The sequence below is a fragment of the Aphelocoma coerulescens genome, chromosome 1, assembly GCF_041296385.1.
Source record: "Aphelocoma coerulescens isolate FSJ_1873_10779 chromosome 1, UR_Acoe_1.0, whole genome shotgun sequence".
Taxonomy (NCBI): domain Eukaryota; kingdom Metazoa; phylum Chordata; class Aves; order Passeriformes; family Corvidae; genus Aphelocoma; species Aphelocoma coerulescens.
Genome location: NC_091013.1, coordinates 93,630,500 through 93,643,628, shown reverse-complemented (window position 1 = coordinate 93,643,628; position 13,129 = coordinate 93,630,500). Strand labels below are relative to the sequence as shown.

At 50.0% G+C, this 13,129-nt stretch overlaps 2 protein-coding genes across 2 annotated transcripts in view; one reads left to right on the top strand and one right to left on the bottom strand.

Moving 5' to 3' along the window:
• Window positions 1-8,678, bottom strand: part of PHB2 (prohibitin 2) — a 99,788-nt gene extending 91,110 nt beyond the window's left edge. Inside the window, exons 1-8 of the mRNA XM_069018482.1 lie at window positions 8,499-8,678; window positions 8,334-8,418; window positions 8,171-8,250; window positions 7,581-7,765; window positions 5,361-5,490; window positions 4,786-4,889; window positions 4,282-4,359; window positions 3,663-3,739 (exon numbers count right to left, since the gene is read on the bottom strand). Of these exons, the coding sequence (XP_068874583.1) occupies window positions 3,663-3,739; window positions 4,282-4,359; window positions 4,786-4,889; window positions 5,361-5,490; window positions 7,581-7,765; window positions 8,171-8,250; window positions 8,334-8,418; window positions 8,499-8,625 (866 nt within the window). The 5' untranslated portion in view covers window positions 8,626-8,678. The remainder of the gene's footprint in view (window positions 1-3,662; window positions 3,740-4,281; window positions 4,360-4,785; window positions 4,890-5,360; window positions 5,491-7,580; window positions 7,766-8,170; window positions 8,251-8,333; window positions 8,419-8,498) is intronic.
• Window positions 8,679-8,854: 176 nt separating this feature from the next.
• On the top strand, window positions 8,855-12,966 carry EMG1 (EMG1 N1-specific pseudouridine methyltransferase). The gene is made up of 6 exons (XM_069018351.1): window positions 8,855-9,023; window positions 9,114-9,215; window positions 9,525-9,666; window positions 10,026-10,084; window positions 11,707-11,856; window positions 12,638-12,966. The coding sequence occupies exons 1-6, from the start codon at window positions 8,883-8,885 to the stop codon at window positions 12,749-12,751; spliced, it is 708 nt and encodes a 235-aa protein (XP_068874452.1). The 5' UTR covers window positions 8,855-8,882; the 3' UTR covers window positions 12,752-12,966.
• Window positions 12,967-13,129: the final 163 nt, after the last annotated feature.

Here is a 13,129-nt window from a genome sequence, read left to right as displayed (position 1 = left end):
GGAATCTCCTGCAACTTAGCAGAAAGTGTATGGACCTTGGAAAGAAGGACACGTTATGCAGGAGGGCAGACGTGCTCTTTGCCACTCCAGGGAAAATATCCCCAAGCTCGAGCTGAAGTTGGCTGGTACTATGGTGGGTAACGAGGCATTTTGGAGTATGTTAACAGCAGAAGGAAGACTAAAGGAAACACTGGTCTGTCACTTGATGAGGTGGGTCACCTCATCCCTGAACAGTGATGAAGCAGAGATATTTAATGCTCCCTTTGCTTCTTTCTCTGACACTGGTGACGGGCCCTTGGGTGTCCAGAGCCCTGGGCTGGATGACCATGGCTGGGGGAGTGATAAACTCCTGGTTGACCTTGAAGTTGTATAGGATTTGCTGCTGCAACTGAATGCACATGTCTATGGATTCCTCCCAGGGTACTGAAGACATGGCCAATGTAACTGTGAGACCTCTCTCAATTATTAATCAACAGCCTTGGGAATCTGGAGAAGTTCACGTGGAAGCTGGCAAATGTTGTCCCAATTTTCAGGAAGGGCAAGAAAGAAGACCTTGGTAATTACAGGTCAATCAGTCTCACTCTGGTGTCTGGTAATAGTGTGGAGAAAATTAGTCTGGAGGCTATCAAGAAAAAGACTTGAAAGACAATGCAGTTGTTGATCAAAGTGTGCACGAGCTCTTGAAGGGAAAGTCATGCCTTACTAACTTAATGACCTTTCACAACAAGGTTACCCACCTAGTAGTCAAAGGGAAGGCAGATGTGGGGGGTTTTTTTGGTTTTGGCAAAGCTTTTGATAGTCTCACCATATCCCTCTGGACGGCGGTCAGCGTACAGGCAGACGTGTACACAATTTCATCCATGTGAAATTTAACGGGAACAAATGCCAGATTCTGCACCCAGAATGTTGTAATCCTGGATGCAAATACAGACTGAAGGATGGGGTGCAGCCCTGCAGAAAAGGATCTGGGCATTCTGAGTGACGGCAGGCCCTGCCAGGTATGTCATGCTGGGGTGTACTAGGCATGGAATAGTTAACTGGCCAGAGAAGTGAGGGTCCCACTGCACCCAGGTCCAGCCTCACCACCACTACTGTGTGCAGCCTGGTGCTGCACAATACAAGGAGGATATGAAAATATTATAATGTGTGCAAGGAAAGGTGTGACTTACAAGGAGCAGCTGTGGATACAAAGTTAGTTCAGCTTAGAGAAGACCAAGGGTTGACCTACAACCTCCTCATCAGAGGCAGCAGAGAGGGAGGTGCTGATCTCTTCTCGTTGGTATCCAGCAACAGGACACAAGGGAATGGCTTAAAGCTACAGAGGGGGAAGTTCAGATTGGATATCAGAAAAAAAGTCTTCAGTTACAGGGTGGCCAAGCTCCCCAGGGGAGCAGTCATGACCCTGAGTCTGTCCCTGTTCCAAGATGTGTTTAGATAATGCTCTCACCTACGGTCTAACTTCTAGGTTGCCCTGGATTTGATGATCCTTGTGAGTCCCTTCCAAGTCAGGATATTCTATGATTCTATGACCCTGGGACACCTCCAAGTCCTAAATCTTAGTATAGGGCAGCCCAGAGAAACAGGGAAGAAGCTACCCGTAAAGCACACAAGATCTTGCTGTTGAAACCCAAGCAAAGGAGAGTTTAGTCAGTGGAGGAAGCTCTCTCCTCCTCTTTCCAGCCAAGAAAGCAAAGAGGGGGAAAAAGCCCAAGGTGTAACAATGGGGGTCAGGACACAGTGTAGAGATGCTTCTGTGACCTGGAAAAGCAGGTAAACCTATCCTCATCTGTAGCCCTTGCAGGCAGCTGAGGAACCAGCCCTGGTCACCCCCACGGCCGTATGAGCATCCAAACCTCCTCCTCCTCTCCCCACACTGTAATGATCTGCCAGTGACCACGAGTGTACTTCTTTCTTTTGTTTCTTTCCTTTTATCATCCTCATTCTATTTTCAACCAAGTAAAATCTTCATTCCACCTCCCATAAAATAACCTTTTTTTTCCCCATGCACTAAGCACACTTAGACACAATATAAATTTGATTGGTTTGTTTTTTTTTAATTTTTACAAATACTTGAAAGCATCACTGAGCAGACAGTGACACAAGTAAGATATTCCAGCAGTGACAGGCACCCAATGAATGGCATTGTCCTGAATTCAGTCCCAGGTTCTCTTGGGATCAAGAGTGAAAGAGAAACAAAATTTACTACAAAAAAAAAAAAAAAAAAAAAAAAAAAAAAAAAAAAAAAAAAAAGCCTGGTGCTGATGGCAGAAGAACTCCCCCACTTGGCCAAAAAAGAATTTGACATCCTACAGAAATCTAAATATTAATGAAGATTAGAGGCAAATTACTACATCCACATGGGTTAATACCAGTAAGCCCCTTTGCCCCCTCTCCAAATTTAACTGGTGGGATGAGGAAGGAATAACAGCTGCCTAGAGGCACAGCCCATTCCTGCAACTGAATCACCGCAGATGGAGCAGGGGCATGGGGACCAAATCTGGCTACTGGATTAAAAACTTCATAGTGAGGACAAACAATACTAGTGGAGGGAGTTCAAAGATCCTCACTCTTCTCTTCTGCTGGTCAGCGACGCTGGTTCTAGGAATCTTCAGCTTCTTTCACTTCTTCCCTTTGAGTAGGAGACTGTCACTGAAAGGGAGACAGAAGGGAGTCATCAGTCCAGAAAGCACAAGCAAAGCTGTACCAGCCCCCCAGTATGGATTCTGAGGTATGGGGTGTCACACCCAAAGGATCTGGACTTCCTATTAATCTTTCCTGTTAGGCATGGTTTTTTTCCAAAGCTCCTTAAATCTTCTAGAACAAATATGACAGAATCTGGTCAGAGGTGAGGATGTTATAATCAAAGTTCCCACAGAAAAGAAACCAGCTTCCCTTCTCAGTTCTGAGAAATCAAAGCTTTTAAGCTGCATTCTGTTAGCTCAGTTGGCACTGCCTTTTTCAGTAAATACTGGACAGATTAGGCAAAGCCTCTGAACTCCTGACAGCTCTGAAAGCAGGAAATGGGGTTTCCTCGCATGAACTGGAAAACTTTTGGAGAACAAAAGCATCTTCCCTAGAGATCAGCAGCCCAAACCAACACAAATTCCCACGAGCCTGCCTCCTCACAGCCCCGTTTGCCATAACCACAGGATGCCCTGTAGATGTGATAGATCAGAGAACACTGAAGATGCAAGGCTCCTTATGAGGCACACATGGAGCTCCAACTACTGCATACTCCATGTATGTCTTTGTCTGGTCCCTGCAAGGAGAGCTTCAAGTTTCACATCACAAACGGGAACTGAGGTAGAGATTGGAATAAACTTCCTGGGGCCAAAAAGGCCCAGTCCAGAAACATCCCAGGCACCAGGAAACAGCAACACCCTGGTTCCAGTACTAACAAAAGGATCAAAATATACAGTGCCTTACCTTCCTCTGTGTCAGCAGATGCAGTAAGGGGTGGAAGGTGGAGAAGAAAAAAATACAACAGTAAATTGATTAGATGTAACAAAAATCCCCATTTCCACAGTAAGAGAGGCTGCTCCCTGCTTGGCTGTATCCTCTGGCACCAGGCTCCTCTCAGAAAAAGATCCTGAGAGAGCTCCAGAGAGGGGAGCAGCTTCCCAGGTAGGGTGCAGACAAACTCAGTCACCCAGCCCCTTTACCTGGTGAAGCCCTCATCCTGCAGGTTCAGTACCAAGTTATCTGCTGTGAGATACACACGGTTTTGTGAGGCAGCAATCTGAAAAGGAAATCCATTACAGACATGGCACCAAGGACTGAAAATGCACATGGAGGAATAGCACTAGGAACCCATCTCCCCCTCCAGATACAGTACTCTTGTTTCCTTCACTTAAGATCTCAGTTAAATCAACACAATTCCCCAGAACAACTCCATAACTTCCTGACTTCCCATCCCAGAGCCATCAGACTTTCTAAAGAAGTGCTCATTTTGTCTCTCTGTCACAAAGACTTTTGATCCCACATTTAGCTGTTCCCCTTTCTCAGCTGCAGGTAACCAGAAGCTTTTGGTGGCTGCAGCTGAGGGTGGGTGATGGAAGCTGATGTGGATCTGGCCTTGTCGTATGAAGGGCATGAACTCTGAGCCTCACATCTAATTGCAGATCCTTGCTAAGTCTTAAGCTCTACTTGAGCAGAGAAGGGCTGGGCAGGAACAAAGATCAGGACAGGGCAGATCACATTCGCCTTAAATTCATCATGTGGCTGCTGGGCTGGGGGGACAGCACAAGGACTGCAAAAGGACAAAGGGAATTCTGTGCTCACCGTTTTTGAGATGTTTTGAGCAGCTCGGATCTTACGTAGCTTGATGTAGCCTGGATTCCTGCTGAGAGCTTCCCCAAGGTACAAGGGAACAAAAGTTAAGGAAAATCCTGCAAACAGAAGCCGCTTACCCTCAAGGAATTCTTCCTAAGCCATATTAAAGACCATCTTAGTGGGTGAAAAGCAGCCTCAATCCCAGTAACACGGGCCTCTGGGTAGGCATGTTTTCACCTGCCCAAATGAAGAACGTTATGGATTATGGTCACACACAGCCAATAAGAGTTAAACTTTACAACAAGGAGCGCAGGCCCACGGCCTTCTCTGCTCTGACCTGTAGCCTCAGACAAACCTCACTGCAGCCAACTGGAGAAGGGGGGGGAATAAAGAACAGTGACCTACTTGAGGCTATCATCCGATCACAGTCTCCTGAGCATGAGCCCAATGTGACACTCTCAGGACTGTCAAGCTCACAAGCCACATCCCACAAAGTCTCCCGAAGCAGGATATCATCTTGGCAGCTGTCGCTTCCCCCTCGGCCTGAACTATCTTCTGCTTCTGCTCCTGCTTGGCCTTCTCCACCAGGAACTGGGCGCGCTGTGCCTCCTGCTGGGCTGCAGGGAGAAGGGACACAGGCATTGGAACCACACTGTGCCTTCCATCGGAACCTGAGAGCCGAGGCCTGGAGGCTCTGCTTCCCAAAGAACCGGTAACACTCTGGGACCACATCCAAGCACAAAACGTATCTGAGAGCACTTTACCTTTTCTTAAGTAAAACCCACAGCACCCAGACCCTCCACACGTAACCCCCACGGTGAGTGACAGAGTCCCAGTCTGAAGAGGAATCTTAGTCTTGGGAACTCAGTCCCTCTGATGGTCTATCCCATTAGCTATGGCTTTCTGGTAACACTTGTAAAATAAACCTGTTCAGCTCTGTTACTAAGGAGGCTGAGATTTGTAACCCTGTACCTGTACTGATACAGTGACACAGCAGTGACACACTAGCCCAAATTCCACTTCCTTGTTTAATAATTCAGTGAAAAGGCAAATGCAATCCAGCCTTTTCAGGCACCAATGGAACTCACCCACTTGCTTAGCCTCCACAGCTGCTGTGTATTCACGACTGAAACTAAGCTCTGTGATAGCCACATCATCCAGGATGAGGCTGAAGTCCTTGGCTCTCTCTGTCAGTTCTCGCCTAATGAGCAGAGACACCTGAAACACAAACACAGCAACAAGAGTAGTACCAGGCACAGGGTGTTCCTCACTTCCTGCACACTCCAAAAGCGAAGCACAACTGCTCCTCACAGTGTCGGGACAGACGTTCCCAACCCAAGCTCCGCACCGTGGACATCAACACCACCTCTGAGTAACATATCCACAGCCACACAGAGCATTTTCAAAACTCCATTACAGCTCATCTGAGGTTACCACTTAACTGTTCTGTGCAAGTAACACTGTGAAAGTAAAAAACCTTGAAGGCATCTTTTGCTTTCACATCCCACCACATCTAGTTCCACAGTTCCCACAGTTCTGGCAACAAGCATTTCCTTCTCCACCTTGGATTTGCCACTGTTTGCAGGCTGTGCTTTCATAGCTGTATTCCAACACAGAAAAAGAAATGACCACATAATTTTTTTAAACCCATATAACATCTCTTAATTACAGTAGCTACTTGTCTAGTGTAGCTACTCCACTTTTTTTGGCTGCCTTGGGTGGGTGTTGCTGTTATATACTTTGATTTATTCTACATTTACTTGCCAGCACCTTTTTCAGGCAGGCTGACAAGTCCTGGGCCAAATATCGACTTGAACAGAAACTATTGCTACAGTATCACATGCTTGGCCAGTCGAGCATTTGCTTTTACTTTCACTGCAGCTGTTTCTGAGCAGAACTCTAAATAATGACAGAAACCTTTCCTGTGAGAACTGCGAGAGCACAACTGCATAAAGTCACTTAATTTTCTTCTGATTATCAACCCCTTCAATACACATCACTTTATAATAACAAGCACTGGATGGATACTTGACAAAAAGGCAAATGCAATTCAGTTTGTTCAAAAATTTCAGAGATCAAAGAATTACTCTTATTTGAGATCACATGTGCTTAACAGCCTTTGCTTCCAATACAGCTGAAACCCTCACAGATACATGAAGACCAACAAACGCCTCCAGTGCACTCCATGTGGATGAGCACAAAACCCTGAAGCCCTTGACCAGCGGGATACAGATCATTTCTCATAACAACACCTGGATATACAGTTCTCTTTGCTTCTTTTGGCATGGATCAGAAACTAGTTAAGAGATGCTTTGTATTTCATCTAACAACTTTTTCTCTTCAGCACCTTCCTGGCCCTGCAGGACCTCCTCTAAAACATTTTAAAACAAGACCAGCACCTCCTCTTTGTGCCAGCTGCCATAGGTGATGAGAACTCCCAGAATCCCTGGCAATCAAATTATTAAAATAGAAACTTTCAGAAACAGGCATTTTTAAGCTAAATATTTCTACTATTTTGCAACACTCCCCCAAGATGACACTTTTTCTAATCAGTGCCTGCAGGAAAGGTGCCAAGACAACTGAGCCAGGCTCTTCTCAGTGATGCCAAACAATAGGACAAGAAGCAATGGGCAGAAACTGGAACACAGAAGTTCAACCTGAATATAAAAAAGAACTTCATTGTGTAGGTGACAGAGCACTGTAACAATCTGCCCAGAGAGGTTGTGGAGTCTCCCTCACTGGAGACATCCAAGAACCATCTGGATGCAATCCTGTGCCATGTGCTCTGGGATGACCCTGTGTGAGCAGGGAGGCTGAACCAGAGGACCCACTGTGATCCCTCCAACCTGACCCATTCTCTGAGTGTAAACAGAACTACTTGCTACCCTTCTGTAGCACTGATCACTGACACATTAGTGCTTTGTTAACTGCTCATTCCCATGGTTTTTCAGATCTTTCAAAACTGTTTAAGTTGCTCTGACAGCTGTTCTGAGATCTACATTTCTAAAGCCAGTTCCAGTGTCACCCATGGGCCATGATGTAAATCAGCTCTCCCTCCCTTAGTGTCACATTTTGGTGCAGTTTTGCACTCTGTGTACCAATGGACCCAGTTTCCTCCTCAAAAGCTGGCAATACAGTACTTGCACCTGCACTGGAATCACACTGTAGGTGGGACATGCTTTCCACTACCCACCAGCTGAGTACAGCTATCCTTCCTTCATCTGTCACAGCATTCCCCACACCCACAGATCTGCAAGCCAAGCCAAGCCAAGCCAAGCCAAGCCAAGCCCGAGCCTGGCAGGGCTCACCTGTGCTCTCTGTGTGATGAGCTGCGAGGCGTTGAACTTGGCCACGACGCTCTTGAGCACCTCGTTGACGATGGAGGGCAGGACGCGCTCCTCGTAGTCCAGCCCCAGGCGCTGGTACATGCTGGGCAGCTCGGCCGCGTTGGGCCGCGTCAGCACGCGCAGAGAGATGTTCACCATCTGCAGGTCTGCGGGGACAGGGAGGGGTCAGGGGGCTGCTGGCAGCCTGCAGAGGGACTCTTCATCAGCAGCTGGAGCGATGGGACAAAGATAATGAGCACAAACTGGGAAAGGGGACAGTTTGGTTGGAAATTAGGAAGGAATCCTTTAGTGTGAGGGTGGTGAGACACATGAACAGGCTGCCCAGGGAAGCTGCGGATGCCCCAGCCCTGGAACTGTTCAAGGCCAGGTGGGATGGGGCTTTGAGCAACTTGGTCTAGTGAAAGATGTCACTATCCGTGGCAGGAAGCTGGGACTAAACGATCTTTAAGGTCTATTCCAACCCCTTAACATTTCATAATTGTACGACGAGCGCCAGCACTAGAGCCGACTTCCTGTCCCGTGCCTCCTACCTCGTGGCCCCTCTCTCTCACCTTTGGAACCGGTGGGGGAGGAGATTTTCCGCGGCCGCGCTCGGATGTCGTAGATGATGGGATACTGGAACCAGGGGATCCTGCGGGGGGCGGAGGCGCGTTAGGGGCGCGGGCCCCCGCCGGGCCGGGGGGACCGGGCGGGGGCAGGGGGGTCGGACCCTACCTGAAGTGCAGCCCCTCGGCCAGTATAGTGTCTTGCTGCACGCCGCCGATGCGGTTGAAGAAGATGGCGCGCTGGCCGCCCTCCACTGCGGGGAAAGAGCGGGGGCTCGGTCAGCACGGGCGGCGGGCGCGAAGGCTCCGAGGGGTTGGGGGGATCTCCACTCACCAATGAAGACGGACTCTCGCACGCCGTAGGCCAGGGCGCCGGCGCCCAGCAGCAGCTTGAGCGCGGTGCCGACGCCGCGGGGCCCGGTCGGCAGCCGCCCCGCCAGGTCCTTCAGGTTCTGCGCCATGGCCGCCCCGCCGCCACCCCCGCCGGGAAGGACACCGGAAGGAGCGACCGCTACGGCGCTCCGGCGGGAAACCGCGGCGCCGGGAGCGCCCCCGCTGCCCCTTCCCGCCCCCAGCACCCGCCTTCCGGCGCGGCGGCCGCGGCGCTCCGGAAGCGGGTCCGGCCGGAGCCAGATAGAGGGCGCGCCCCGGCGCCATCTTGGGTGGCCGCGGAGGGAAGGGCGGGGCCGGGGCGGGGCCGGCGGGGTCGCGTGACAAAATGGCGGCGCCCAGGCGGCCACGTGGGGATGCGCAGGAGGAGGACGAGGAGGATGAAGGGCGTGCGCTGGAGGCCAAGCGGCCCCGCGGGCAGCGGCGGCTCCTGGTCGTGCTGGAGGGGGCGAGTCTGGAGACCGTGAAGGTGCAGGTGGTGGGGGGGAAGGTCGGGGCGGGTCCGAGCGTGCCGCGGATGCCCTCGCTCCCCGCTCACTTGTCCGTGCTTTGGCCGTAGGTGGGGAAAACATTCGAGCTGCTCAACTGCGACAAGCACAAGGCACTGCTGCTGCGGAACGGCCGGGACCCCGCGGAGGTTCGGCCTGACATCACCCACCAGGTACCCGGGAGCCCGGCAGGTGGCTCGGGGCAATCGTCCCTCGGGTGTGGGGATCCGCTTCTGCCGCTGGAGCCCGGGGACGAGTTTGGCCTCGGGGACGAGTTTGGCTACGTTTGTGGCTTTTAGGTTTATTCGCTGTTTGGATCTGGGCTTGATTTCTCACCATTACAGTAGAACTCCCGATGCTGGATGAGCTTTCAGCCTCAGCATCGGTCCCTTCTGCATTTGTGGGGGCTAACCTGCAATTTTCTCTAGAATTCTCTCTCTTGTGCCTTTCTGTTTCCAGTACCGTGTGCTTTTCAATTTCAGAGTCTCCTGATGCTCATGGACAGCCCCCTGAATCGGGCTGGTCTCCTGCAGGTTTATATTCATACCAAGAAGAATGTTCTAATTGAAGTCAATCCACAAACCAGAATCCCAAGAACTTTTGATCGGTTCTGTGGTCTTATGGGTAAGTGATTCAAACTTTACACCAGCTATAGAATAATGCAGGAAGGTGGTCAGGATTGGAGAAACTTCGGGAAAAGTCAAAAATTGGCACCAACCTTAAAATGTGAAAGTGAGAAAAGAGCAGAGAAGCGAAAGCCTCTTTCTGTGATGTTCCAGGATGCATTCCCCAGCTGTGTGTTCCTTAGCACAGTGGGGAGTGCCTGCAGGAGGTTGTGCTGTCAGCAAAATAACTTGTTTCAGACTGTGATGGGAACTCTGAAGGTGGGCTTTTTGTGTACCTCAGCTCAGGCAAAGCATGGGATTCCTCGAGCAAATGAACACACGGCTGAAGTGCTTTTTTTCTTGTTTTTTCTTTGCTAGTTCAGCTGCTGCATAAGCTCAGCGTTAGAGCAGCTGATGGGCCTCAGAAACTGCTGAAGGTAAATATTCTGTAACTGTTCACAGCTAATGTTGCAACGTTCTAACAGCGAGGTAGGAGGGATTTTTTTTGGCGGGGGGGAGGTGTTTTTTTGGTTGGGGGTCCTGGTTGTGGGTGTGGTTGGTACTCTACCCCATCACATCATGGCTGGGGGCCCTGGTTTCAGGGGGGCTCTCCCACATCCTACGTGGCTAGCATGTGCTGTAGGAGCTGCTGCTGTAGGAAAGAAGCCCCAAACACTGCTGTCTTTGGAGCTGAGGGATCTGTTTGCTCCCATGAGCCTGACTACCATGCCTGGGCATTGACACTTTTTGGGTACAGCTTTTAAAATGGCAGAGAGAGGTGGAAACGAAGGTGTGATTAACTTGAACGGCTTCTGCAGTCTCAGAGGGAAAGACTGGATAAAGTACAGGGACAAAGGGTTTATCACAATACCAGATTCGTGGAAGAACTACCCTTGTTGCTGGAAATGCCAGAAAATCAGCAGCCTGAGGAAGGTGATGGCGATGTCGTCTTGGCAGAGAGCGCTTGGCCCTAGCCAGTGGATCTGCCTGAGGACACGGGTCAGCAGGCAGGGAGAGACAAGGAGCAGCCTTTCCAGCCTTTTCCACACAGGGCTCTCATGAACCTGGCTCAAGGAACGTGCCAGAACAAGGAGCTGCTGGGCTGGAGCAGGACCTCACTGCGCCGCTCCTCAGACAGCAGCAAGATTCCCAGATGTGAAGAAGAACTAATCATCAAGAACTGATCAAGGCTTAAATGTGTTTTGTAACTGTCTTTTGGAAAGTCCAGATTCCCCAAAAAAGGAGAGTGGTTTTAAATCCCAACAGCAGCCTGCTTGCCAGCCGAGGCAAAGATACCTAAAGGTCCTCCTTGCCCTTCTTCTGTGCCTGCTTCAAGAGCATATTCTGGATACACACCAAGACTGACAACATCTGGACACACCTGCTGGGGTTTGTTCTGTCCCTCTGCCGGGGGATCCCTGACCCTGCTGTGGCCCAGTGTGTACTTTATGGCTCCTTTGCAGGAGAAGGTGGTGTTTGGGATGCTCTTCCTGGGAGCAGTGCTGTGCCTCAGCTTCTCCTGGCTATTCCACACTGCCTACTGGCACTCGGAGAAGGTCTCGTGGACTTTTTTGATTTTCAGAAATTGCACTGCTGGTCATGGGGAGCTCTACCACTTGTTCTACTGCTTCCCACAGCCAAGATTCATCTACCTCTCCATCACCTGTATCCTGCGCATATCTGCCATGACTGAGCCTCAAGCAAAGGCCAACCCATCCGGGATTGGTTTTGCTCAAGGACCTGGATGTACTTGGTGGGGAATGCAGGGGGATGGGGAAACAGGGTATGTACCTCAAGAGGATTTGATTTTTGGGTGAGGACAGTCTGTAATGTTGAATTGTGTAGGTAATGTTGGTTGTGGAATGACACTGCCACTGTATTTTGTAAATACCATGGACAATGAGGACGGACTGCTCCAGATGCACCACTCATGAGCTCCTGATGCAGCCTGCAACCAGCTGATGAATTTTTTGTTTGCTTGTTGTTTTTAGCAAACAATGGATCTAGCTATGTGAGGTCTGTTACCTCTACACCCCTTTTAACTTTCTGCTTTCTGTAGGTGATTAAAAACCCAGTCAGCGACCATCTGCCTGTGGGCTGTATGAAGATTGGTACCTCTTTCGCAGCGTCACAGGTGTCGGACCTGCGTGAGCTGGTTCCTGCAGCGGAGCCAGTTGTCATTGTGGTGGGAGCTTTTGCCCACGGGTCGGTAAGTGTGTGTGTGCCTTATCTGGGGTTGTAAAAAGGTTTCAGTCTTGTTCTGAGTATGGAGGTTTTATCTGCCCTTTTTTTGGCTTGGTTTGCCCCCCCACCCAGCCCCCTGTTTTTCCCTGTAGGCTTGTCAAAAAAAGGCCCAAAACTGCAATGTTTGGGACTGTTCTCCGTGCCCAGAGAGCACGTTAGTGAAGGCTAGCAGTTTCTCTGTTGGAGAAATGCTGTGCCTCGGCAGTTGTTAGGGTTGGAAGGGATCTCTGGAGGTCATCTAATCCAAACCCCTGCCAAGGCAGGGTCACCTGGAGAAGGTGACACAGGAACATGTCCAGGTGGATTTTGAATGTCTCCCAGAGAGGGAGACATTCCCACAACCTCCCTGGACAAGCCTATTCCAGTGTTCTGCCATCCTCATCATAAAGAAGTTCTTCTCCTGTCTTGGTGAAACTTCGTGTGCTTTAGTTTATGGCCACTGCTCCTCGCCCTATCGCCGGGCACCACAGGAAGGAGCCTGGCACCGCCCTCTTGGCGCCCAGCCTTGAGATATTTATGAGCGTTAATGAGATCCCCCCTCAGTCTTCTCTTCCCTAGATGAAACAGGCCCTCCAGTCTCTCCTCATAAGAGAGATGGTTCAGTGTCCTAATCATCTTTCTAGCCTCTGCTGGACCCTCTCCGGTAGCTCCTTGTCTTTCCTGTACTAATGGAAACGGGACTCAGTGAAAACTTTGTGCAACTTGGTTATTTTGTTTTTTCTATTTTTCTCCCCCTCTTCTCCCAGGTCAATGTTGATTATACAGAAAAGATGGTCTCCATCAGCAACTATCCCCTCTCTGCTGCCCTGACGTGTGCTAAAATTACTACTGCCTTTGAGGAAGTGTGGGGAGTAGTATGAGCTGCTGCTGTTACTGCTGTCATGATGGACTTGTGTACAGTGACTTCACGTTCTGGAAAGGCTCTTTAACTTGGGCGTGGACCTGGTGCAACTTTGGGCTCCTGGAAAAGACTTCAACTTCATCCTTGCAGCTTCTGAAGCAACGAGACTTTAAACAGACTGCCCCAATGACCCTTTTTCCTCCTATTAAAGGTACCTTTTTTGTTTAAAAAGCACTTGTGAATTTTACTTTCTCATTTTTCATATGTGGGCGGGCTGGATCTCCTTATAGCAGGGACTTGGCCCAAATTTGTCACAGAACTGGAATTCTTAGCTGTGCCCTGCTCACCCTGGTGTCACTCGGTCCTGTAGAATCGCCTTGCTCGGTGGCATGTGACA

Excerpts from the sequence above, each read along its gene's own strand:
- EMG1 (XM_069018351.1), top strand. The coding sequence starts at position 8,883 with ATGGCGGCGCCCAGGCGGCCACGTGGGGATGCGCAGGAGGAGGACGAG. Across the intron at positions 9,216-9,524 it reads GGCCTGACATCACCCACCAG|AGTCTCCTGATGCTCATGGA; the intron begins GTACCCGGGAGC and ends TTTCAATTTCAG. Across the intron at positions 10,085-11,706 it reads GGCCTCAGAAACTGCTGAAG|GTGATTAAAAACCCAGTCAG; the intron begins GTAAATATTCTG and ends TGCTTTCTGTAG.